Source organism: Vanrija albida (genome assembly GCF_041260175.1).
Source record: "Vanrija albida strain AlHP1 chromosome Unknown contig_2, whole genome shotgun sequence".
Taxonomy (NCBI): domain Eukaryota; kingdom Fungi; phylum Basidiomycota; class Tremellomycetes; order Trichosporonales; family Trichosporonaceae; genus Vanrija; species Vanrija albida.
The window spans coordinates 3,382,004-3,403,334 of NW_027191421.1; the positions used below are offsets into that span (position 1 = coordinate 3,382,004).

The window sequence follows — 21,331 nt, forward strand, 5'->3', positions numbered from 1 at the left end:
GCGAACGCCGACAGTGTCTCCGTGCCGTAACCGGGGCTGCGGTGACAGCGACGGCGTCAACCGATGGGACGCCGCAGGGCTCGAAACTCGGCCCGCGGCGGAATAGCATGGTGACTGCCACCAATGGTACTCGGAGCATAGACGTTCCTGGACATTGCGTGCGGAGAACAAGGAGATGAGATGCGGAGGGTCCAGATGAGCTGGTGCGGTGGTGCAATGCGACCGGAAACTGCCACAGATGTCGCTGTGGCATGGGCTGGCTGCCTCTCTCTCGGGATGCCCAGGCTCAAGCAGCGTGCGCCAAACTGATTTGGACAGGATCCGTTCAGGTGGCCCACTGTGACCGGCGTCTCGGTGCGTCCCAGCATGCCCTCGGCGCGGCATCATCTTCTCCGCTCTTCATCGTAGTGGAGCCATGCAGCCGCCCATGAAGCCGACAGAGCCGGCCGGAGACAGGCCTTGTAACCGAGTCGGCATGTCGCCTCAGCACCCCACTGCCTCGGCTTCTCCACGCATTACATTCCACAGCTAGATCCAGATTAAGCGAACACCTCGATCGACTTGGTGACGGCGACGTAGAGCGTTCCGAAGAGGAGGGCTGGAGTCAGCGGGGGCCAACGACGGGCAACATACTGAGCACGCCAATATAGTGCGTCCTGGCAAGGCCGCCGTTGCGGTTGTTGGGGTTGCCCGCGGCGTACTGGAGCTGGCGGGGTGTTAGCGCGCTGTGTGTAGCGGCGGGCTTGGCTTCCACTCACAGTGTAGAAGACGCGGCCGAAAGCCCAGATGACGACGGCAGAGGTAGCGACGATGGGGTGGAAGACGGAGAGGAAGCCGAACAACGCAAGGATTGAGGGAACGTTCTCGAGCGTGTTGCCGTGCGCACGCTGGGCACAGTTGAACTTCTGCGCCGTGTCAGTGCTGTCAAGGAAGGCGACGCTTCATCCCCGCGCCGCAAGCTCAGCCCCGAGCACCCCAGTGCCGGCTGCCCCGCTCCTCGCCCACGACACGCACAAGTTTGAGCTTGTCCGCCTTGGCCTCGGCGTCCGAGACGTATAAGTTGGGGTAGGGCACCTTGGCCGCCTTGCGCGCCGCGCCGACCACACCCATCTGGAAGATCTGGAGGAAGGCGATGGCCGCGGCTCCGAGGCCGACGACGGGGAAGGCGGGGGGGAGGGTGATGGCGAGGGACATTTTGCTGCTGGTGCTGAGGCGCTGAGGCTGCTGGATGCACGTGTGGACAAGAGAGATGGCTAGAGGTGTCGCTTGTCCCGCGTTTGACTTTTTATGTATAGCCGGGCCGCGGGCCGTTTGCGCCGTGTCGTCACTGATTCGAGGCCACGCGTCGCCGCGCTCCATGCCGCCGAGCGAGACTTTGTAGCCGACGGCCCCCACTCTTTACCCTCCGTCCCCGCACCCCACTCTGCCCAATCCCGAATACGAGAGAACAAAGTGGTGGCCGGGGTGGTGGATGCATGGGCAACACTGACCGCTTCGGCCTGCTGGCTGAGCAAGATGGTCGGACTTCCAACGGAAAGACAGGACTGGGACCGCCGCGCCGAGGTCATCGAGGCGGCATCATGCTCAACATAAGTGGACGGCGGCTCAACTTGACCTCGCTGCCTTCGACCATCCCGAGCTGCGCGAACTGGCTGGCGTGTCTATCTCGCTGCCTCGGGACCGAGTCGAACGCGTAGAGGAGGGTTGCACCATGTGACGCGTGGCCTTGTGGTTGCTGCCCATGCTGCCGGCGACTGCCGGCCTCGAGCCTGCCCAAGTGCCATCATGCCATGCATGGCGCGTCGCATACGAGGCAAACGATGCACGATGCGCATCACAATGTCGCAAGACGGTCATTGCAGAGGTTTGTCGAGTTGCTTCAGTGTTAGGGTCATATCACGTGGATCTCACATGGCGCTCATGTCAGTCTCACCCTCGGACCGGCCAGGTCGAGATGACGTCCGTCGTTGCCCAAGCCAGCCAGACTGAGCCGGACAACACAACGACCACCGGCGCTCATTGCAATCACAAACCACATCGCACATCGCATCGCCGCAACCCCCCAGCGCCAATGTCACTCAAGCTCCGGCAGACCATCCCCGGTCGACCGAGGCGAGAGTCGCCCGCCGCGCTCGCGGCGCTGTCCACACCCAACGGCGCATACTTTGTGCGTCCTCCTCCGGCGCCAAGCCACTAACAACAGGCATACCCCTCGTCCACAAACGTGGTCATTGTGCACCCCGATGGCGAACTGCACGACACACTCGCGTTCTGGGAGGCGCTGCCGTACCGCGCTGGCCCATCCGGCGTCGGCTCGCGCGACGTAGACGGTGTCGTTGTGCGCGGCGATACGGTGAGTCCTGTGCGATGGCGTCGGGAGAGCGCGCACAACTAACCGGCTCGCCAGATTGTCGCTTGGAGTGGCGTCTACGTCGTTCTGTGGCAGCTCAACGCGGCAGACTACTCACCCGAGTGGATCGTGCACTCGACCATCGTTGCGTCGGCGAGCATCTCGTCGGTCGACTACCAGACGGGTGGGTACCTGCACTGGGCTGTGCTGATAGGCAGGGACTGCCGCGCTGGGAACAGCGTCCGGTGTCGAGCTGTGGCAAGTCGAGCCTGACGCTGAGGTCGTCGTGTGGGACCGCGTTTGGAAGTCGTGAGTGCTAGCTCATCGTCAGAGCTGACATTCAGTGCTACGGCCGCGCCGCCGCTCGTCGCCGTGCCGCCTGCCCGCACCCACGTCGCATGGTACCACAAGGTGGGGATGCGAGATGCTGCAGTTACTGACACGCAGGGATCGAGAATAGTGACTGTCCAGACGCTGGGACCTCGGGGCCAGGCGTCCGGCGAGCCACAGGACATTCGTCAGCCACGCGAAATCGAGTGGATCGGCTGGCGTTACTCACCATCGTGAGCACCATTGAGAGGCATTGCTGACCTACAGTGGCGATGCCCAGCTCTACGTCATCTCCACCAACGCCATCTTGCGCATCTTCGCGACGGTGCTCGACGACCCGTCGTGGTTCCAGCTCCTGTACTCTGTCGACCACCGTGTGTTCTCGCAGCTTGGCGGAGCGGACAAGGGCAAATCAACGGACTTTGGGTCCATCTGGGTTCCCGAGTCGCAGGTGCTCCAGCACGGCGCTGCCGACGCGCTCGCCACGGCGAAGAACAAGGGTCTGAGGCTGTCGCCAAAGGTTGAGAACGTGCTCGAGCTGGTCAAGACTGGCGAACTCGACGTGGCTGTGTGGTTTGGACCCAATGGGACTATTGCGCTACGGTCAATTCTCGTGAGTTGGGCCCTGGACTCGTCACTGACCGCAGAACCTCGACCGCAAGCCCCCGACGCTCATTCAGTCCGAGCCCCTCGGCGCGGTGACAGTCGACGTTGACGCGAACTGGTCTACCCGAGGCCAGCTCGCCCGCCATGAGATTGCCGGAACCCTCTTTGTGGGGTTCCCGCCGTCCGACTCCAACGCCGATGCCTCCTTCCTCGCCCTCTCGCTGATCGACCTCTTTGGCCTCGACGAGTCTGCCCTCGCCGTGTCGACGCCAGAGCCCGACTTTGAAACCATGTCGGTGCTCCTGACGCAGGACATCAAGCAGTTTGTCCGTACTCCAAATGGCCGCGGCCTCATGGCCATAGGCGAAGGTGGAGAGGTCGGCATCTGGGAGGAGCGGCGGCGTGGCAAGTCGACAACCGACGCACGCGCAAAACCTCCAGTGGCCCTGGTCGGCAAGGGCCAGTGGCAGGCGCCAGTAACCCCGATTCTCTACTCCATCTACGCCAAGGGCCGTGGTGTCGCCTCATATTTTATCGACCCCGAACATGGGCCCCGCGTTGTCCTCCAACATCTCGATCCTGGAGACGGCACACCGACCGAGCAAGTTGTTCTCCCCCATTTCCAGCCCAAGGAAGGCGACGAGATCAAGATGCTGCTAGCCGTGTCGGATATTGACGACGGGTACAGTTCACGTCGTCGCCGCACTCGGCGTGCAGTCATCATGGCTGTGGCAGCCAGTGGCGAAGCATGGGTGTGGAGGATCGACCCGGCACCAACCTCTCCCCGCCAGGAGCTGTCGCAGAACCCGCTCGAGACTCCACGACGATCCAACAGGCGGTTGTCCAGCGACTCGCCCTCCAATAGCCCGGTTCGCGGCGCTTCATAGTGGGTTGACCCGTCGTCACCTTTCTAACCCCAACAGCACGGCCCCCAGCACCATCTATCGCAGCGATAAGCCCATCACGACTCTCATCTCTCACTCCGTCCTCCCGATCGAAGGCGGGGGCAAGCCGAGATTCATCCTTCCTGTCGATCCCATGGGCTGGCATACCACCACTGTGGACTGGGAAACGGACACTCCACTGCAGGACATGGTCGTCACTGTATCGGAAAACGGTGTGCTCGAATTCTGGAAGCCCAGGCTCGGCCAGCATATGCCAGGTGGCAGACGACCTACCGTCCAAGGCGACTGGCACTGTCTCGATGCGGTCGACAGCCATGTTGCTTGGTTCCGCAGCAGCGTCGTGCACACGGATAAGAAGAATGTCGCGCTCGCCCGCTGCAGCTCCAGAAAGAAGACGGTGCTAGGTGAGCTACGCTTGCCTGGTGTTTTTGCTGACCCCCAGTCTGTGAACTTCCCAATGGCCAGTACGAAATGACTATCTGGGACTCGAACGTCAGCGAGTTCTCCACAGGTCTGGAGCTGACCTTCACTTTCGAGTGAGTAGGAATCTGGGGCTACCACTGACCAACAGTCATGGGGACACTGTCCAGGACCTCGACTGGACGACGACATCTGACCTCCAGTCGGTCCTCGCTGTCGGGTTCCCCCACCACGTCGTCCTCGTCTGCGAGCAGCGCATGAGTTACGTCGAAGTAACCCCCGGTTGGGCGCCATTCGTCAACATCGATATGAAGAAGTTTACGTCGGTGCCCATCAGCGACTCGATCTGGATTGCGGGAGGATCGTTTGCCGTCGGCGTAGGCAACCAGATCTACGTGTTTAGTGGCTTCCTGGAAAAGCCGACACCGCTGCCGTCTCCCGGCCAGTCGGTCCACCATGCGGACGTGGACGATGACGAGCCGGAGGACATCTTTGAGCTCATCGCGCATCAGAATGGCCCACTGTTCGACTTCCACCCCACCATGATCATGCAGTGTCTTCTATGGGGTGGGTAATACTGCACGAGATATGAGCTAACCTCTGCAGACAAGATCGACTTGGTCAAGCGCATCCTCTGCACTCTCGTCAAAGACATTCGGGAAGACGAAATCGATGGCAAGCGGCGGCTGGTGTTCCAGCGCCTCGACCCACTCGACTTCCACACCACGTCGTCAAAGCCCAAGAAGGTCAAGGCGGCTACAGACTACTCGAATTTGTTCTCCTTCAACCCTACAGTTGCCAGCGACGACGATGACCCGTTCAACGCCGACCTAGTGCAAGAGCTCGTGGACAAAATTGATGGACCTGTCAAGATCCCGCTGAGCCAGGTTGAGAAGTCGCTACTCGCTGCCCTGGCACAGGCGACCCTCGAAGTCGAGCAGTCTCGCCGATCGCTGGACCTATGTGGCCTGCGCTACCTCATCTCCATCAGGACGTTTGTCAACCGCGACAGACGCGCGGCTGGCCAGCAGTCAGGTTCTGTCACTCCACGCCGGGGTGTCCCTGGGCTGCCGCCGCCTCCTATCCCCCACGCGCGTATTTCCTTCCGAAACATTGTCTGGGCGACTCACAGCGAGAGCCAGGAAGTCCTACTGCAGGCCGCGGGCCAGGCATGCGACAACAACAAGATGATGTGGGAGGACGCCAAGCGGCTCGGTGTCTTCCTCTGGCTCAAATCCACCGACGCCATTCGAAGCCAGATGGAGATTGTGGCCCGTAACCGCTTCATGGCTGGCGAGGACCGCGACCCCATCGCCTGCTCCCTCATCTTCTTTGCACTGGGCAAGAAGCAGATCGTGCACGGTCTCTGGCGCCAGGCTCCGGGCCACAGGGAGCAGAGCATGATGTTGAAGTTCTTAGCCAACGACTTTAGCCTCGACCGTTGGAAGACGGCTGCGGCGAAGAACGCATACGCGTTGCTGAGCAAGCAGCGTTATGGTGGGTGTTGGACTTGGATGTAACTCACCCTCGCAGAGTACGCCGCCGCCTTCTTCATGCTCGCTGGCAAGCCCAAGGACGCGATCACCGTATGCCTTCGGCAGCTCAACGACTGGCAGCTGGCAGTGGCGCTTGCCCGCTGTATCGAAGGCGCGCAGGGAGGCGAGCTCGTTCGCTGGGTGCTCCTAGACACTGTCCTCCCTATTGCGTACAAGGGCGGACATCGCTGGCTTGCGTCGTGGGCACTGTGGATGCTCAACCGCCGTGACCTGGCGGTCCGTGTGCTGATCGTGAGTGTTGTTGAGAGGACTGGGGCTGACGGAAGACACCCATGGACGACGTTGCAGAAGCCTGGAGTGAAACCGCCAAGCTGCCTGTGGGACAGCCCGACAACGACGACCCGTCGCTCCTGCTCCTTTTCCAGCACCTCAAGGGCAAGACGCTGCAGACGGCAAAGGGAACCAGCGAGATCTCGGAGAAGCTCGAGTTTGACTTTGTACTCCACAATGCGGTGGTGTTCTGCCGCATGGGCTGCCACCCCCTCGGCCTGGATCTCCTCCGCTCGTGGTCGTTCGAACGACCATTCTTCCCTCCACCGAAGCGCCGGGAGGCTCCGTCGCCCGTGCAGGTCACCTCGCCTTTGGACCGCAACGGCATCGTCGCCACTAGCCCCACGCGTGCCAAGCAACCACTACCGCCCCGACGCCGCGCCTCGTTCATGCTGTCCAACCCCCATGGCCGCGAGAGCATGGTCATGGATATGGATGTGCTGTCCGAGGGCGGAACCGAGCCGCCTACCAGAGAAGCATCGCCTCCTACCGACAAGACGACGCCAGCGAAGCCAGCAGCGGACCTCTTCGCAGGGCTGCCGGGCTGGGGCACCCCTGCGCCCGCTCCGGGATTCCACAAGCAGTCGGAGACGCACCTGCCCACTCTGTCCGAGGAGCCCGCGTCGAACGGCGTTGCAGAACCGTCGCCGCAGAAGGCCGAGTCGGTCAACCCCATAAAGTATCAGCGCCACGGCGTCCGCCAGGGCTCCATGGCATTCGACATCGACTCGTTCTTTGGCAACAACAAGGACCGGTTGTTGGGACCTCGTGCAGTATCCCCACTGCCTGGCTCCGTGTTTGAAGACAGTGGCCCAACATCCCGATCATCCACCCCGTCTGCTAATCTAATGAAGGATCTGGCGCGGAACGAAGGTCAGGGTGCGACCGAGTTCAATCTGGACACATTTGGCTTTGGCGGTCCCGCGCCTCCACATGTGCCTACACGAACACCGTCGCCAAGACATATTGCGTCAAACCATTCCACCAACACCAACTCGACAACTGCTACACCCGCCTCTACGACACCACCAAAGAAGATTGGGCTCATGTCGCCTGCGCGCAAGGCCGACCCCGCCCAAGGCGGCGCCGAGTTCAGCTTTGACGGCTTTGACGAGGTCCCTAGCGCCAAGACCAAGGCCCCCATTGGATCGGCAACCCCCGCTAAGCCGCCCGCCGCGTCAGGTTCCACATCTACAGCCAGCGCGACCAAGGACGCAGCAGCACCAGCAACCACCTCCAAGGGCGGCAACTTGATGAAGGATGTCAAGTCGGATGCATCGCAGGGAGCGGCCGAGTTTGACTTTGGTAGCTTTGGCCTGGCTGATAAGCCCAAGGTTCCCACGCGCGCCGACCCTGCTGCGGATGACGGGACTCCTGCGCGCGGGGCGACGACATTCGGCAAGGTTGGCGACAAGAACGACCCGGCTGCCAAGGCGAAAGAGCCCGAGGTCGCGTCCAAGGTCGTGTCCAAGGCTGCCGCGCCGGATGCCGCGCCTGCGGACGTGGTCGACGAGGCCGACGTGAAGACTGCGCGCATTCCGACACGCGCCGAGCCGCCGACAAGCACCGGCCCTACCATCACCGCGACGACGTTTGGCAAGGTGGGCGACGAGAACGACCCGAACGCAAAGGCCAAGCCCGCGGCGGCCACGAGTCGTGCGGCAGTGGGCGCTCAGGCCGCGCCCGCGACTGCCTTCGATGACGTCGAGCTGGGCGGCAAGCCTCACATCCCCGTGCGCCGCGATCCGCCTACCGACATCGGCGCGGTGTCCCTCGCTGCGACAACGTCGACCACTTTTGGCAAGGTTGGGGACGCAAACGACCCACAGGCCAAGCCTGCGGCTACGAGCTCCAAGGCCGCGGCGACGCCTGCGCCAGCGACTGCTGTCGACGACGTGGAGCTCGGTGGCAAGCCGCGCATTCCTAAGCGGGCTGATCCGACCGCTGGCGACGACGGTATTCCCGCCCTCACTGCATCGCAGTTTGGCAAGGACGCTGGGGGCGAGGGCAAGAGCACGGCCGGCTCTGCGTTGTTCGCCAAGGATGTCAAGGCGGCCTCGCCGGCTGCAGCCGAGTCCAAGGTCGCGGCGTCCGAGCCTGCCAAGCCAGCTGCCAAACCCGCTGGCAATCTCATGAAAGACAACAAGTCGCAGGCGGCACAGGGCGGCGCAGACTTCAACATGGACGACTTTTTCTAGGGGGACGAATGATGCACACAATGTATTGCTTAGTCGTGTATCGGTGCATTACTTTACGGAGCTACAGGGGATCGAGGCTTAGAACGTGTCGTCGTTGTCGGTCCTGCGGCCCTGGCCACCGCCGCCGCCGTAGTTGCCGCCGCCGCTGCTGCCAAAGTTGCCGCCACCGCCGCCGCCGCCGAGGAGGTCGGACAGGCCACCGCCGCCGCCGCCAAAGCCGCCGTCATTGCGGCCGTAGTTTCCGCTCGAGCCACCGCCGTAGCCGCCGCTGCTGCCCCCGTATCCGCCCCCACCGCCGCCCATGAGCGCCTCGAACAGGCCGCCGCCGCCGCCCCCGCCGCCCATACCGCCGCCCATCAGGCCGCCGCCGAACGGGCTGCTCCCGCCGCCGGGGTACCCGCCGCCCGAGAGGCCGCCGAACGCCGAGCTGCCGCCGAACCCACCGCCGCCGTAGCCCCCGCCGCCCATCCCGCCGCCCATGCCGCCGCCCATCAGCGCGGAGAGGAGCGCGCCGGAGCCTCCGCCACCCATGCCGCCCATGCCGCCGCCGCCGAACGACGAGAACTGCGAGGGAGGGGGGCCCATCTGGTGCGAGTAGCCGCTCTGGGTGCGGCCCTGTGTCGCGTCAGCGCGGGAAGAGAAAGAGAGAAGAGAACGTACGCTAGACATGAGCTGCTGGAGGAGCATGCCGGCGATGGCCGCGCCCCCGCCGCCGCCACCACCTCCGCCCATGAGCCCGCCCATCCCGCCGCCCATCCCGCCGCCGCCGCCGCCGCCCATCGCGGCGCCGAGGAGCGAGCCGAGGCCGGCGCGGTTCGTCGTGTTGGGGTCAAAGTCGCCCTGCTCGTCGGGGTTGAAGGCGCGGTTCTTGACCGGCTCTGGGCCGTCGCCGTCGCCGTCGCCGCCGGCCTTGGCGGGCGCCGCGCCGCCCTCGTTGACGGCCGCGATGACGGGGACAGCGACGAGCTGCTCGGGGTGGACCTCGCCCTCGGCGTTGCCGGGGTGGTTCTGGGGGGGTTAGCGGGGGGGTGGGAGGAGTGGCAAGGAGCAGCCGCGCCGCTCGCTGCGCTCGCGGCCCACTCACCCACTGCGTCGTCGGCGGGTTCGTCTCCGGGTTGATGTAGAAGAAGCAGTTGTACCGGTCGTCCCATTGGCGCACCCACGGCTGCGGGAGGTCCTTGTCTGCGGTGGCGGCTGCCTTCTTTACGTCTGCCATGTTGATGGGGGTGGATGGGTGATGTGGAGGAGGGGGGTGGGTGGTTGCCCAACTCGATACAAGTACTAGGCCTTCACGTCGGTCACGACGCGGCAGCCCAGTGACGCGGGGTGCCTCCTCGTGCGCCGTCGCTCAGTGTGCCGTTGTTAGTGTCTCATTTCGATCGCTCTTTGCTGCCGGCCAACCAGATTGCTGAAACGGGACACGCTGGGCGGGACGGGCTTGGCACCGCGTCAGCGTGCCATATTAGCTACATAGCATTTGGAACACGCGAGATGGGTGCAAGCGAGCGAGGGATACGAGCTCGCCTAGCGACAACCATGCAGTGCTCATGACATGCATGCACCCGCTGTGGTTCCGAAGAGCTGGAAACATCATGACGACTGGCAAGCCGTTTGAGCAGCTCTGCGGAGCCCCGGCCCTGACGATCGCAGCGTACCTGTGCACGCCTGCTCTGGCTGATGAAACGGCCGGCGTTTGAGAGCGCGCAAGGCTCACAGTCAGAGCGGGGTTCCACGCGTCTCGCTGCAGTGAGACGTACGCGGGCTGGCCTGTCCCGCGGTCGAGTGGCCTCGTCCCGAGCTGCAATACGAGACTTGGGCAAGCTCGCCGCCCACAAGCTCGCCGCCCCAAGACCTCGGTGACACCTCCCCCTCGACAAAGCGCCGGGCCCTTGGTCGCGCGGGCTGGCCAGAGCAGCCTCGGTGTGCGCCCTGGGCCTGCCAGAGCTGCCGAGGAGGCGAGGTGCGCTGGGCTTAACGCCGCCGCGTGGCTCTGGCAGCGCCGGCATCCGAGGACGGCGTGGCATATCCGCTGCCCATACCTGTATGGTCTCGGCCACCGTACTGCTCCGTCTCACTGAGCGGTCCATGCACCTCGCGCCAGGCAAGACTGTGCCGTCGGCTTTAGGCTGCCATCTCGGACATCCCGCGGGGACCGGACATGGCCTGCCACCTGCCAGCAGCCGCGGGTATTGAGACGCGGCTGCCCCGACGCCCGCTGGCTCTCTTCACACAACTTGAGGTACACACACCGCGACCATCTCCCACCACGTCTGGAGGCAGTGGACAGCTGACCGAACTTTTTCCAGATCTCGACACCGACGCCACGGCCTCGCCACACCCGCCTCACTCCTCTCGGCACGGCGGGGCCCCCAGTCTAGTTTAGCACCGCCTTGGGTGTCACCAGATCCCCCAACCCCCGCCCAGCCCACTTCGAACGTGTCCAACTCGTCTGGGTCATGACTGCACACCAGCAGCGTGTATATGCATGGCGTGTACGGAATGAGGCGAGGGTATACGAGATAAACCTTAGGGCCACTTACGCCGCGGTCGCACCACGGCGTGCCCTTGGACACGAGGTCATGAGACAACAGAGAACAGGCGTCACGAGTCTAGGATGGGGGCGTTTCGAGGGGGATGGTCGTGTCGGTCGGAAGCGAGTAGCGATTACCACTTGTTGTAGCCGCCGCCGTGGCCACCGCCACCAAAGCCCATGAACGGAGGGGGGCCGGTAGGGGGGCGCGACTGCTTGCGCTTGCCGAGCAGGTGCGAAAGGAGGAGGGCGCCGCCGGCGCCGATACCACCCGCGAGCATGGTACCGCCAAAGCCCATGCCGCCGCCGCCACCGCCGTGCGAGTTGTAGCCGCCGCCCGAGGGCTTGCCGGCAAACATCTTGTGGCCGAGGCCGCCGGCGGCCGCGCCGACGAGGAACGAGCCGATACCGCGCTCGCCGTTGGCACCGCCCTCGCCAAACTGGACCTCGGAGCCGGGGGGACCGCCGCCGGGCGCGGCACCGCCGTCAAACGCAGCGCGCGTCTGCACCTGCTCGTCCGAGGGCTGGCCGGGCGCCGAGCCGGGCTTCTGCCAGGTGACCTCGCCGGTCGACGAGTTGGTGTAGTAGATGCACTTGTAGGTCTCGTCAAAGTCGCGCTCCCTGTGTGTGTAAGCGGGGGGCCTAGGTGGAGCACAACTGAACTCACCATCCGGGGGGGAGGTCGTCGGTCGCGCCACGTGCGAGGTGGTCGCCGCCGGCGGGCGCGCCGCCGTACTGGTTCGAGCCGGCGTTGTAGCCGGGCTGCTGGTCGGCGCCGTAGAACGACGAGGCGGCGCCGCCGGCCTGCTGGCCGCCGTAGCCGCCGACCTGCTGCTGGCCGTACTGCTGCTGGCCACCCCACTGCGAGTTCTGCTGGCCGTACTGGTCCTGGCCGCCCCAGGCGCCCTGCTGCTGGGCCTGGCCGTTGCCCCAGGCGTCGTGGCCCTGCTGCTGGCCGCCCCAGCCGCCCTGCTGGTTGTTGTAGCCGCCGCCGTACTGGTCGTTGCCGCCGTAGTTGTAGGACATGTTGTGGGTGGTGGTGTTTGGGGGGTGTTGAGAGTGAGTGAGAGGAGATGGGAGGGGGGGTCAAGCGGCCCGACCTTATAGTGCGGGTTGAGGCGGTGGGGGGTGCGGTTCCAGGGGTACGTGTCGTGACCGCCTCGGTGAGCGGTGCAGTGCAGCCGCAACCGCAACCGGTGCGTTCCTCGACGAGCCGCCGAGCCTACGACGCGCGTTTTGCTGCCGCCGCGCCGCGCCGCGCGCTGCCAAGGTGGGCGGCCAAGGCGGTGACTGCACGACGTCATTTGATTCCGCTAATACGCTCAGCTCATTGTGGCGATGGCTAATCTGCACCGCATTAGCAACGACCGCGGCGGGCTGGCCGCCGGCAAAGACGGACGGCGCGGCGTGTGGTCGAGGCTAGGCGGCGATGGCCAAAGCAGTGCGAGTCCGATCTACACGATGATCTGCAATGGCGAGACATGGATGGCGAGGGGGAGGGAGGGAGGCTGGCAGGCGGCGATGTGCTGGCGGGCGGGCTGAAACGGCGAGTGCGGGAATTGGACAACAGCCGTGGCAGAGGCCCAACGCCGCGCAACAGTGCACCTGGGGGTGGCACTGGCGTCCTTGAACAGTGCTGCTCTGCGGTGCATGTCGAGTGACAGCAGCGCGGACGACAGCGCTCGACGTGTCGGGCACCCACCACGCCGGCGGGTGGACGCGTCCACGCCCACGTCGTCGCCGCCGCAGCCGCGTCGCGCGCCAGGCCTTATCCGCATTAAGCATGACTGCACCGCCACACACATTATGTTGCCACCCCTCCGGAGTCGTCGGACACCTGCAAGCACACACCCATGATCGTGTTTGCATACCCCAGACGAGAGAATAGACTAGACAAGACGGTACAACATGAACCCAAGAGGAGAAGGCTGGCGCTAGTGGTGGTGCTTGCCGTGCTTGCCGTGCTTGCCGCCGTGGTGGCCGTGGTGGCCGTCGTGGCCGCCGTGGCCGCCGTGCGAGTTGTTCTTGCCGTCAGCATAGCCCTCCCCAACCACTCACGTTGAGAAGCTTGCCAAGCAGCAGCCCGCCCGCGGCCGCAGCACCGCCAAGCGCGAAGCCCGTGCCGACGCCCATACCGCCAGGCTTAGACGGGTGCCCCTGCTGCTGGGGGTAGCCGTGCTGGGGGTATCCGTAGCCTTGCTGCTGGTAGTGCTGCTGCTGCTGGGGCTTGCCAGCGAAGAGCTTGTGCCCGAGGGTGCCCGCGCCCGCGCCGAGGAGGAGCGTGCCGAAGCGGCGCTCGCCGTCGCCGGCGCCGCCTAGTGCCCCGTGCTGCTGCTGGCTGCCCGCCGTCGTACCCGTGGGTCTTCTGGTCGCCGTAGAACGCGCCGGCGCTCCCGCTGCCGCCGTCGTATGCGGGCGGGGCGGCGTGCACCGCCGGGGGATCCCACTGCGTCACCCCCCTCTCGGGGTTGACGTAGTAGTACGCGTTGTAGTTTGCGTCCCACTGCGCGAGCCTGGGTGTGAGTGGGGGCGGGGGGTGGCGCGACGTACCAGAGGTGGGGGACGGAGGGGGCGGACATGGTGGGTGTGGGGTGGGAGAGTGTCAAGTCAAGGATGAGACGGTGCGTGCGTGCGTCGCGGCTTAAGTACTGCCCGGCGCCTCAAGCGTCCATCGTCGTCGATGCCACAATCCGCGCCGCCGCCAGGATCTCTTGCGCGTGTTTCAGCATCGCCCGCCACCTCCACCAGCCAGCGAGCGTCATGAAGTGAAATTGCCCCCGGGTGTAATCAGCACCGCCCATCGCACCTCCTCCTCCTCCACAACCATGACCACGCCCCGATTGCTGGGCACCGCCCGCGCCGTCGCGCGCTCGCGCCCGCCGCCGCCAGCACTACGCGCGTACGCGACCACGACCAACCCCACCGTCGAGCTCGCGTACGACCTCACCCCCCCGCCCAAGCCGCGCCCAGAGGCCGAGGGGCAGAGCCTGCTCATCGCCCATGGGCTGTTTGGGTCCAAGCAGAACTGGCGGAGCTTGGCGAAAGCGTTTGCGGCGCGGCTCGGGATGCCGGTGTATACTGTTGTGAGTGGGCGAGCGGCGAGCGGAGCGAGCCGTGAGCCGCTGCCAGCCTCTGGGTGACGAGCAGTGCTCCCGAGGAGTGCCGAGCCTCTGCCGGTGACGCCCAGTGACTCACCGCGCCCGCTTGCTGACCCGCCGACCCCAGGACCTCCGCAACCACGGCGCGTCGCCGCACGCCACGCCGCACACGTACGCCGCGATGGCCGACGACCTCGCCGCCTTCATGGCGCGGCACGGCCTGGCGCGCGTCAACCTCATGGGGCACAGCATGGGCGGGAAAGCGAGCATGGTGGTGGCGCTCAACGCGGCCTTGAACAAGCCGGTGCGCAGCTTGATTTCCGTAGACATGAGCGCGGCGGCGACAAAGCTGAGCCCGGAGTGAGTGCGGCGTGGCTGGCTCTTGCAGCTCGCGCTTGGCCCTCCCCCGCGCGCGGCTCGCTGACGCTCGCCGCCAGCTTCGTGTCCTACATCGACGGCATGCTCGAGATCCAGGACGCGCGCGCGCCCTCCCGCAGCGCGGCCGACGCCATTCTGGCCAAGTACGAACCCGCCCTCTCCATCCGCCAGTTCCTCCTCACCAACGCGGTCGCCACGAGCGACGGGCACATCGACTTCCGCATCCCGCTCCGCCTGCTCAAGCTCCAGGTCGACAACCTCGGCCGCTTTCCGTACACGCCGCCGCCGCCGGTGGGGCCCACCTCGCCGCAGTGGGAGGGCCCGGCGCTGTTCATCAAGGGCGGGGAGAGCAAGTACCTCAACAAGTACAACATCCCCGTTTGTGAGGCATACTTTCCCAACATGCGCCTCGAGACCCTCGAGGGCGCGGGGCACTGGGTGCATGCTGAGAAGCCGAGGGAGGTCGTCGACTTGGTGTACGACTTTGTCAACTCGGTCAAGGAGTAGAGCGCGGCCGGCCGCCAGCACTAGACATATGTATCCATAGCGGAGACCGCTTTTACTATATTACACGGAGCGAAGTCGAAGTCGAAGTATACACACGGAGCGGGCCACCTCACGCCCCAGCGTTGCAGGTAAAGTCCCAGGCGTCGGCACCGCCGTCACACTCGCCCAGCCCGAGCCCCCACCAGCGCTCGACGACGCGGGCCACCGCCTCGCGCGCCGACAGCGTCTGCGTCTCCATCCTGCGCGTCAGTCGCACCCCCAGCTGTCACTCACGTCGAGACCCATGGCTCAAGTGACGCGAGGTAGTGCAGCCCCTTGATCGGCTCGACGGGCGCGTACGCCGCTATTGGCCGCAGCACGGGGTAGCTCTCCCACACCTTGCGAAGCACCCACGACGGCTTGTGGCCAAAGATGCGCTCGAGGTGCTCGTCGTCAATGTGCCCGAGCGAGAAGATTTTCACGACGCGCTCGTCGCCAATGTGGCGCTGGTACGAGATGGACTGGAAGCCCGGGTCGGGCGTGCCCTCCTCGCGCGCGGTCCAGCCCGTCGTGAAGACATGCGACGGGATCCTGCTGTCGTTCGTGAGGCCAAAGTATGCCGGGTCCGGGTGGCTCGTCTTGGTCGTCGCAAACGTCGTGTGCAGGCGCACATACTCCTGCGGGGGGATGGCCTCGTCAAAGTGCTTTTCGAGCTTGCGCGAGATGGGCGACGAGGCCCACGGCGCAGCGAAGAAGACCTGGTCGTAGACGTCGGCCGTGTCGGCCGTCACTACGCGGAACTGGTCGCCCTCGAGCTCGATGTCGGTGACGACCGTGTCGAGGCGCACGTCGGCCTTTGCGTCCTTGAGGAAGGCGTCAAAGATGCGCCAGTTGCCGCCCTCGACGGCGACGGCGCCGTCGGTCGCGAGGGACACGGACGCGCCGAGCGCGTGGATGACGTCGAGGTCGGACGCGTAGTTTACCCGCGTGCTCGGCTCGATCATCTCGGCGATCCAGCGGTCGGTGAGCTTGATCCCGCGTGCCCAGTCGACACCCTTCTCGCTCGTGAGCTCGGTTCCCAGCTCGACCGTGCGGGCAAACTCCTCGATCGAGCCGAGTGCGCCGCGCGCGCCAAGCCACGACGGCTCGTACAGGCGCTTAAACTTGCGCAGCAGGGCGGTCGTCGCGCGTCCTTGGCGGAACGGCGACAGCGCGCCGTAGCGGCGCAAGGCCGCGACGCCCGTCCACACCTTGCCCCACCAGCCCTTTGTGCCGTCGGTTTTGAAGAGGAACTCGCGCCCGTCCCAGATGCCGACGCCGCCGCCAAAGTCGACCTCGTAGGTGGTGAGGTTGAAGAGCTAGCGAGCGTCAGCGGGCGTGTGGGCGTGCGCCAACCCAAGCGAGCGCGCGCGTGAGCCAAAGCCGCCCCGCCAAACCCACCTTGGCCGCATTAACGAGGTTGCGGTTCGCGCCCACGAAGATCGCGGCGCCCAGCTCGCTCGCGTCGACCGAGCTGTCGTTGTGCGCGAACACGACCGTGCTCCGCCCTCCGACGTAGCTCTCCTTGTCGTACACCACAACTGGTGCGAGGAGGGAGAATGGCTCCTTGCCTGCGCGCGCCTCGGCGATGCGCGCCGCGCGCGAGAGGAACCACGCTGCGGCGGACCCGCTCGCGCCCGCGCCGACGATAGCGACCCGCTTGGGGGAGGGTTGGGCAAAGACGACCTGGTGCGCCTCGTAGCCCCCCGCTGCGGGGTGGGCGGCGTGCGTCGCGCGCTGGGGGGGCGCGGGCGTGAGCACGGGGAAGTAGAGGACGCCGAAGAGGGCGAGGAAGAGCGCGAGCAGGAGCGCTGTCCGCCCGCTGGGCCAGGGCATTGTGGGGTGGGTGGGTGAGAAGTGGAGAAGTAGGAGGCGATGGCGGTGGCGAGGGCGCCTTTTGTACTGGGAGCCGCGGTGGGATCCGGCGCGACTTGTTGCAATGACGACATTGGCGAGGCGCGATGGCGAAAGTGGGACGCCTATTGTTGTTGTTACTGCTGCTGCTGCTGCGCGTCCTCGCTGCTCCTCCCTCCTCCCTCGTCTTCTCACAGGCCGGTGCGACCTGCTCGACTCGTCCGTCGTGGCGCTGCTGTTTCGCGCGCTCGCTTCACGCGCTCCGGCGCGGCGCGGCGCTGCTTGGCCGCAGGCACGCACCGCTCACCACTCACTCACCACTCGCACTCGCTCTCGCTCTCACCCTCACCCACCCCCACGCTCCCACAACGATGTGTCTGTATGAATACTGTGCATTAAACTGATGAGGCCTTGCGGCAATGGTACTACTATACTGGCTCGTCGAGCCCATGATGATGCGCGCAGCGCGCACAAGTCCGACTATAACAACGCTCGCCTCTCCCGCCACTGTCCAGCACAACGTCCGGCACAATGTCCCGACAAAGTCCCCGGCACATCCTTCCTCCTCGGCCCCCGGCCGCCCCCCGGCTCGATACCTACGACAGGAAGAACGTCTCGGCGACCCGCACCTCCTCCTTGTCGCGCACCTCGCTGATCTTGGCCTGCAGGCTCGCATTGTCGTGCACCGTCGCGTTGCAGCTGCGGCGGCGCGTCGCAATCTCGCGCTGCTTGGCCTCGTACGCGTCGTAGCTCGTAGGCGGCTCCTTGGGCCTCGTGCTCAGCTTGCGGCTCAGGCTAGCCGTCCTCAGGCTCGTCGACGAAGTCTTGGTGCTCAAGCGTCTCGAGAGCGACTGCGCCGACTTGCGCCACTTGGACGACGGCGTCTCGGGCTCCTCGTCCTGCGATTCGGGCGGCGTACGCGGCGTCATGGGCGACGGCGGCGCCGAGTCGAGAAACGAGTTGTGAGTCATGCTCGTGCCGTGTCCGAGGCTCGAGCCGTGGCCCAGAAGCGAGGGGACGGCGTGCGTCGCCGTCGACCCGTTGCGCTCCGGCGTCCCGCCGTGCCCGTAGCCGAGCAGCGAGCCATACCGCCTAACGGCAGCTGAGCGGTGGTCAACTGTCGACCCACAACCGACGCTCGACGCATGGCCGTTCTCAGACACCGAGTGCTCGAACGAGCTCGGCGTCGCCGGCTCGTTGAGGTTGGAGCAAGGACCAAACGTCGCCGAGCGTGGGGCGATGCGGATCTCGAGCGGGCGGACAACGTCGTGAGTCTCGTCCGACGTCGCGTCGGCCGAGCGGTCAAAGGGCGCCTTGTGCAGGTTCCTCAGCGACGGCTTGGTGCGGCGCAGCGTCGGGCCCGTGGCAGAGCGAGGAAACGTGTTGAAGGTACGCTGGGCCGACACCGAGCTGGGAAGGAGGGGCTCTGCGCCCTCCATCTCGTCGGGCTCGGTCGTCCACAGCCCGCGCGTGATAGGCGAGGCGCCAGCAGGCAATGCAGCCGTGTGCTTGGGGCGCACAATGTCGCTCAGGTCGGGCACCTGTGTCGCCGGCTCGGTGCGGTCCATGATCGGCGAGCGCGGCAGGGGAATGGCAGCGGCGTTGACGCTCAGAATGTCGACCGTGTCGATCTTGCGCAGCGACTGCTTGGTGCGGAGCGGTGCAGTGTCCCTCGTCTCGACCTTCTCGCTGATGGACTGCAGGGAGGGCATGGCGCGCAGCAAATGCCCGTCATTGCTTCGGGGGCCGAGGTTGGACACAAGGATGTGCTCATGCTCGTCCTCCGAGACGGGGGTACGCTGGGCCGGCTTGCCCTCGAGGCGGGCGAGCGCGGCGGCTCTGGCTGCAGCCGCCGCCTCGGGTGACACCTCGAGATCCATCGGAGCGGGGCGGTCGCCAGGCATGGGCATGGGCTCGCTCTCATCGGGCTCGAAGGACGGCACTGGCACTCTGCGCGATCTGCGCGCCGCAGGCGCCGTGGGAGCCGCGACACTGTGCCCCGTCTTGGACGACACATAGCTGGCGTGCTTATTGTCCAACTGGAGGCTCTGGCGGCGGATGGTCGCGCGGCGTTCGATGATGGCCGACGAGCGCTGCATGTCGAGCAGGACGCCACGCACCGACGGCGGCGCGTTGACCTTCTCGACCTTGAGCTGGTCGGTGTCGAGGCTCTTGTCCAGTGCCATGGCAGCTCTCTGCGACGTCGTCATGTACGTCGTCGCGTAGACCTGCGCCGCCGACTGCGACTGTCTCTTGGCGGCCTTGACGGCCGCCTTACTTCTTCTCTTCTCGGCCTTCTCCTCGGCCTTGATCTCGGCCTTGGTCTTGGGCAGCTCGCCAGACGACTCGTCACGGAAGGCAGGGGCAGGCGCTGGCGTAGGGAGTGCTGGCTCGGGCTTGGCCTTCTTACCCTTGAACCTGCTGAAGAGCGCCTTGAAACCCTTGGCCTCAGGCTTGAGCTCCACTGGCGGCGGCGTGACGGTGGTCGATGCCGGCGCTGCGAGGAACTCCCTGGGAATCGAGGGGACAGGTGGCATTGGTGGAGGCTGGGATCGGGGTGGTGGTCGTCTACAAAGTCAGCGATGGCCTCTGGCCCAGGACGCACCTCTCCGAGATTGTGCTGGCGCGTTTTCTTGCCTTGTCCGCCTGGGCTTTAGCCATGGACCTCAAGCTCTGCATGGAGCGGGAGAGCGACATGCGCTTCGAGCGCTTGTCGTTAAAAGCAGCGTCCGGGGCGTCTAGCCTCTGGTATGCTCTTGCCCCCTCTGCCTGTGTCAACTCCTTTAGTGACAGCGGGGGCGTCATTGGCGTGGACAGGTTTGGGCTCCCTCCCGGTGTGCGCTCGTCAGAGTTGTCTGTCGTGGTGGTGTGGGACAGGGAGGGCGGGTTGCTGGGCCATCGGTCCAGATCGACTGGCCGTGGCAGCGAGTAGTCGATGCCGACCGTCGCCATGGTGAGTGCCGCGCCGTTGGGCTCGTCGAGCTGGTATAGGTGTTAGCAAGTGTTGGCATCGCATCGAGCTGGGGATGAAGTCGAGCGGTGCCAAGGAGCGGAGCATTGAGCGACCATGACATGCAAAGGGCGATCAATGCCGCCACCGCAGTGTCCACCCTGATGGGCGCCCGGCGCCGACATTCGGCGCCACCGGCGTGCCCTATTGAGCCACTGCCGCCCAGCGAGCGCGCCCAGGCCTGGAACGGAAAAGAGGCGACAGAGTAGCATGTCAATACGCACTGGCAGAGTCGGGCGAAGGAAGGTCGGCGCAGGCGGGCGCGAGGGGCGGGGGGAGGGGGCGGGGGCGAGTTCGGCCGGAGGTCGTTGGGCGCGTCGAGCCGGCCGTGCAGAGTCGAGGGGAAGAGTCGCTGTCGGCGTCGGTGGTGTCGAGTCGTAACAAGAGTCGCAGCGAGGAGCAAGTGTGTTGTGAGGATTGTGGAGAGTGCAAAGCGAGCGAGCGCAATGTTGTGGCGAGGCAATGTCGGTCGACTGGCGACGACGGGCGGACAGGCGAGGCGGTGTCTCCTCCGTGTCTCCTTCAGGCGTCCGGGCCTTGTTACCGTGGGATGGCAGAGCGTCGACGATCGTCCACAGGAGCAGCAGCCGCAGCAGGGAGGGCGACGAGCGCAGCGTTGCGTTGGGCAGAGCGACAAATTGACGAGGCACGCAGACGAGTGCTGCGGCGAGCGCGAGGGCGAGCAACAAGATTCTGGGGTGGAGCTGGGCCTGTGCCAGGAACTCTACTGTCGAATGTAGCAGGTGTGTTGTCGCTGCTGTCGTCGGTGCCTCCACGGACGAGGGTCACACGATGGGCCTGCCGCCTGCAGCCTGCACCGCGAGACATCAGGTGGCCACCGACCGACCTCAGACGGCTGGGCGAGGAACGCAAACATCCCTGGGCCGGCACAACAACCAGCTGCCGGCATGGCTCTGGCGAGCATTCCTCCTGACGACGGAGGAGCAGAGCAGCGAGCGCGAGCAGCTCTACGCCCGCATGGTGCACCCCCGCCCACCGTCGCCTCCCTGTCTCTGGTCTGGCCCAGCGCCAGCCTTCAAGCCCAGATCGCGCGCAGAGTTATCACGCGCCGGGGGGGAACCCAATCGCCGCTGCGCTGCTTAGCTGGCGGCGCGCGGCGTCCTGCCCACCGCCCCCACGTTTCGTCGGGAGTGCCTGCCTTCCGGCTTCCGCTTCCAGCAACGCTTAGTCGCCTCTCGGAACGCTGCCTAGCGCCTCGGGCCTACTCTGTTCACGGGGCTGATGTTTGCGGGTGCGGGGTTGGCGTTTGCGGAGCAGTTTCGGCGCCAGGAGGCGGAGTA

At 65.5% G+C, this 21,331-nt stretch overlaps 8 protein-coding genes across 8 annotated transcripts; 2 read left to right on the plus strand and 6 right to left on the minus strand.

Annotated features, from left to right (window-relative positions):
* Positions 1 to 539: 539 nt before the first annotated feature.
* On the minus strand, positions 540 to 1,194 carry Q8F55_003034 (uncharacterized protein; the record flags this gene model as incomplete). Its single annotated transcript, XM_069351595.1, has 4 exons — positions 540 to 598; positions 634 to 706; positions 759 to 905; positions 1,015 to 1,194. 4 exons carry the CDS (start codon positions 1,192 to 1,194, stop codon positions 540 to 542), a joined length of 459 nt encoding a protein of 152 aa, XP_069211981.1.
* An 877-nt stretch (positions 1,195 to 2,071) lies between these two features.
* RAV1 (regulator of (H+)-ATPase in vacuolar membrane) lies at positions 2,072 to 8,635 on the plus strand (the record flags this gene model as incomplete). Its single annotated transcript, XM_069351596.1, has 12 exons — positions 2,072 to 2,167; positions 2,279 to 2,353; positions 2,408 to 2,534; positions 2,590 to 2,659; positions 2,948 to 3,293; positions 3,328 to 4,172; positions 4,210 to 4,595; positions 4,634 to 4,727; positions 4,763 to 5,178; positions 5,218 to 6,108; positions 6,145 to 6,398; positions 6,434 to 8,635. 12 exons carry the CDS (start codon positions 2,072 to 2,074, stop codon positions 8,633 to 8,635), a joined length of 5,802 nt encoding a protein of 1,933 aa, XP_069211982.1.
* A 78-nt stretch (positions 8,636 to 8,713) lies between these two features.
* Q8F55_003036 (uncharacterized protein) lies at positions 8,714 to 9,851 on the minus strand (the record flags this gene model as incomplete). The annotated part of the gene is made up of 3 exons (XM_069351597.1): positions 8,714 to 9,250; positions 9,296 to 9,643; positions 9,720 to 9,851. 3 exons carry the CDS (start codon positions 9,849 to 9,851, stop codon positions 8,714 to 8,716), a joined length of 1,017 nt encoding a protein of 338 aa, XP_069211983.1.
* Positions 9,852 to 11,299: 1,448 nt separating this feature from the next.
* Q8F55_003037 (uncharacterized protein) lies at positions 11,300 to 12,191 on the minus strand (the record flags this gene model as incomplete). Its single annotated transcript, XM_069351598.1, has 2 exons — positions 11,300 to 11,786; positions 11,833 to 12,191. The coding sequence occupies 2 exons, from the start codon at positions 12,189 to 12,191 to the stop codon at positions 11,300 to 11,302; spliced, it is 846 nt and encodes a 281-aa protein (XP_069211984.1).
* Positions 12,192 to 13,099: 908 nt separating this feature from the next.
* Positions 13,100 to 13,744, minus strand: Q8F55_003038 (uncharacterized protein; the record flags this gene model as incomplete). The annotated part of the gene is made up of 4 exons (XM_069351599.1): positions 13,100 to 13,189; positions 13,224 to 13,503; positions 13,547 to 13,678; positions 13,716 to 13,744. 4 exons carry the CDS (start codon positions 13,742 to 13,744, stop codon positions 13,100 to 13,102), a joined length of 531 nt encoding a protein of 176 aa, XP_069211985.1.
* Positions 13,745 to 13,990: 246 nt separating this feature from the next.
* On the plus strand, positions 13,991 to 15,148 carry Q8F55_003039 (uncharacterized protein; the record flags this gene model as incomplete). The annotated part of the gene is made up of 3 exons (XM_069351600.1): positions 13,991 to 14,248; positions 14,391 to 14,623; positions 14,701 to 15,148. The coding sequence occupies 3 exons, from the start codon at positions 13,991 to 13,993 to the stop codon at positions 15,146 to 15,148; spliced, it is 939 nt and encodes a 312-aa protein (XP_069211986.1).
* A 269-nt stretch (positions 15,149 to 15,417) lies between these two features.
* Positions 15,418 to 17,002, minus strand: Q8F55_003040 (uncharacterized protein; the record flags this gene model as incomplete). Its single annotated transcript, XM_069351601.1, has 2 exons — positions 15,418 to 16,485; positions 16,568 to 17,002. 2 exons carry the CDS (start codon positions 17,000 to 17,002, stop codon positions 15,418 to 15,420), a joined length of 1,503 nt encoding a protein of 500 aa, XP_069211987.1.
* A 614-nt stretch (positions 17,003 to 17,616) lies between these two features.
* Positions 17,617 to 19,972, minus strand: Q8F55_003041 (uncharacterized protein; the record flags this gene model as incomplete). Its single annotated transcript, XM_069351602.1, has 2 exons — positions 17,617 to 19,531; positions 19,626 to 19,972. The coding sequence occupies 2 exons, from the start codon at positions 19,970 to 19,972 to the stop codon at positions 17,617 to 17,619; spliced, it is 2,262 nt and encodes a 753-aa protein (XP_069211988.1).
* Between the last annotated feature and the right edge of the window lie 1,359 nt (positions 19,973 to 21,331).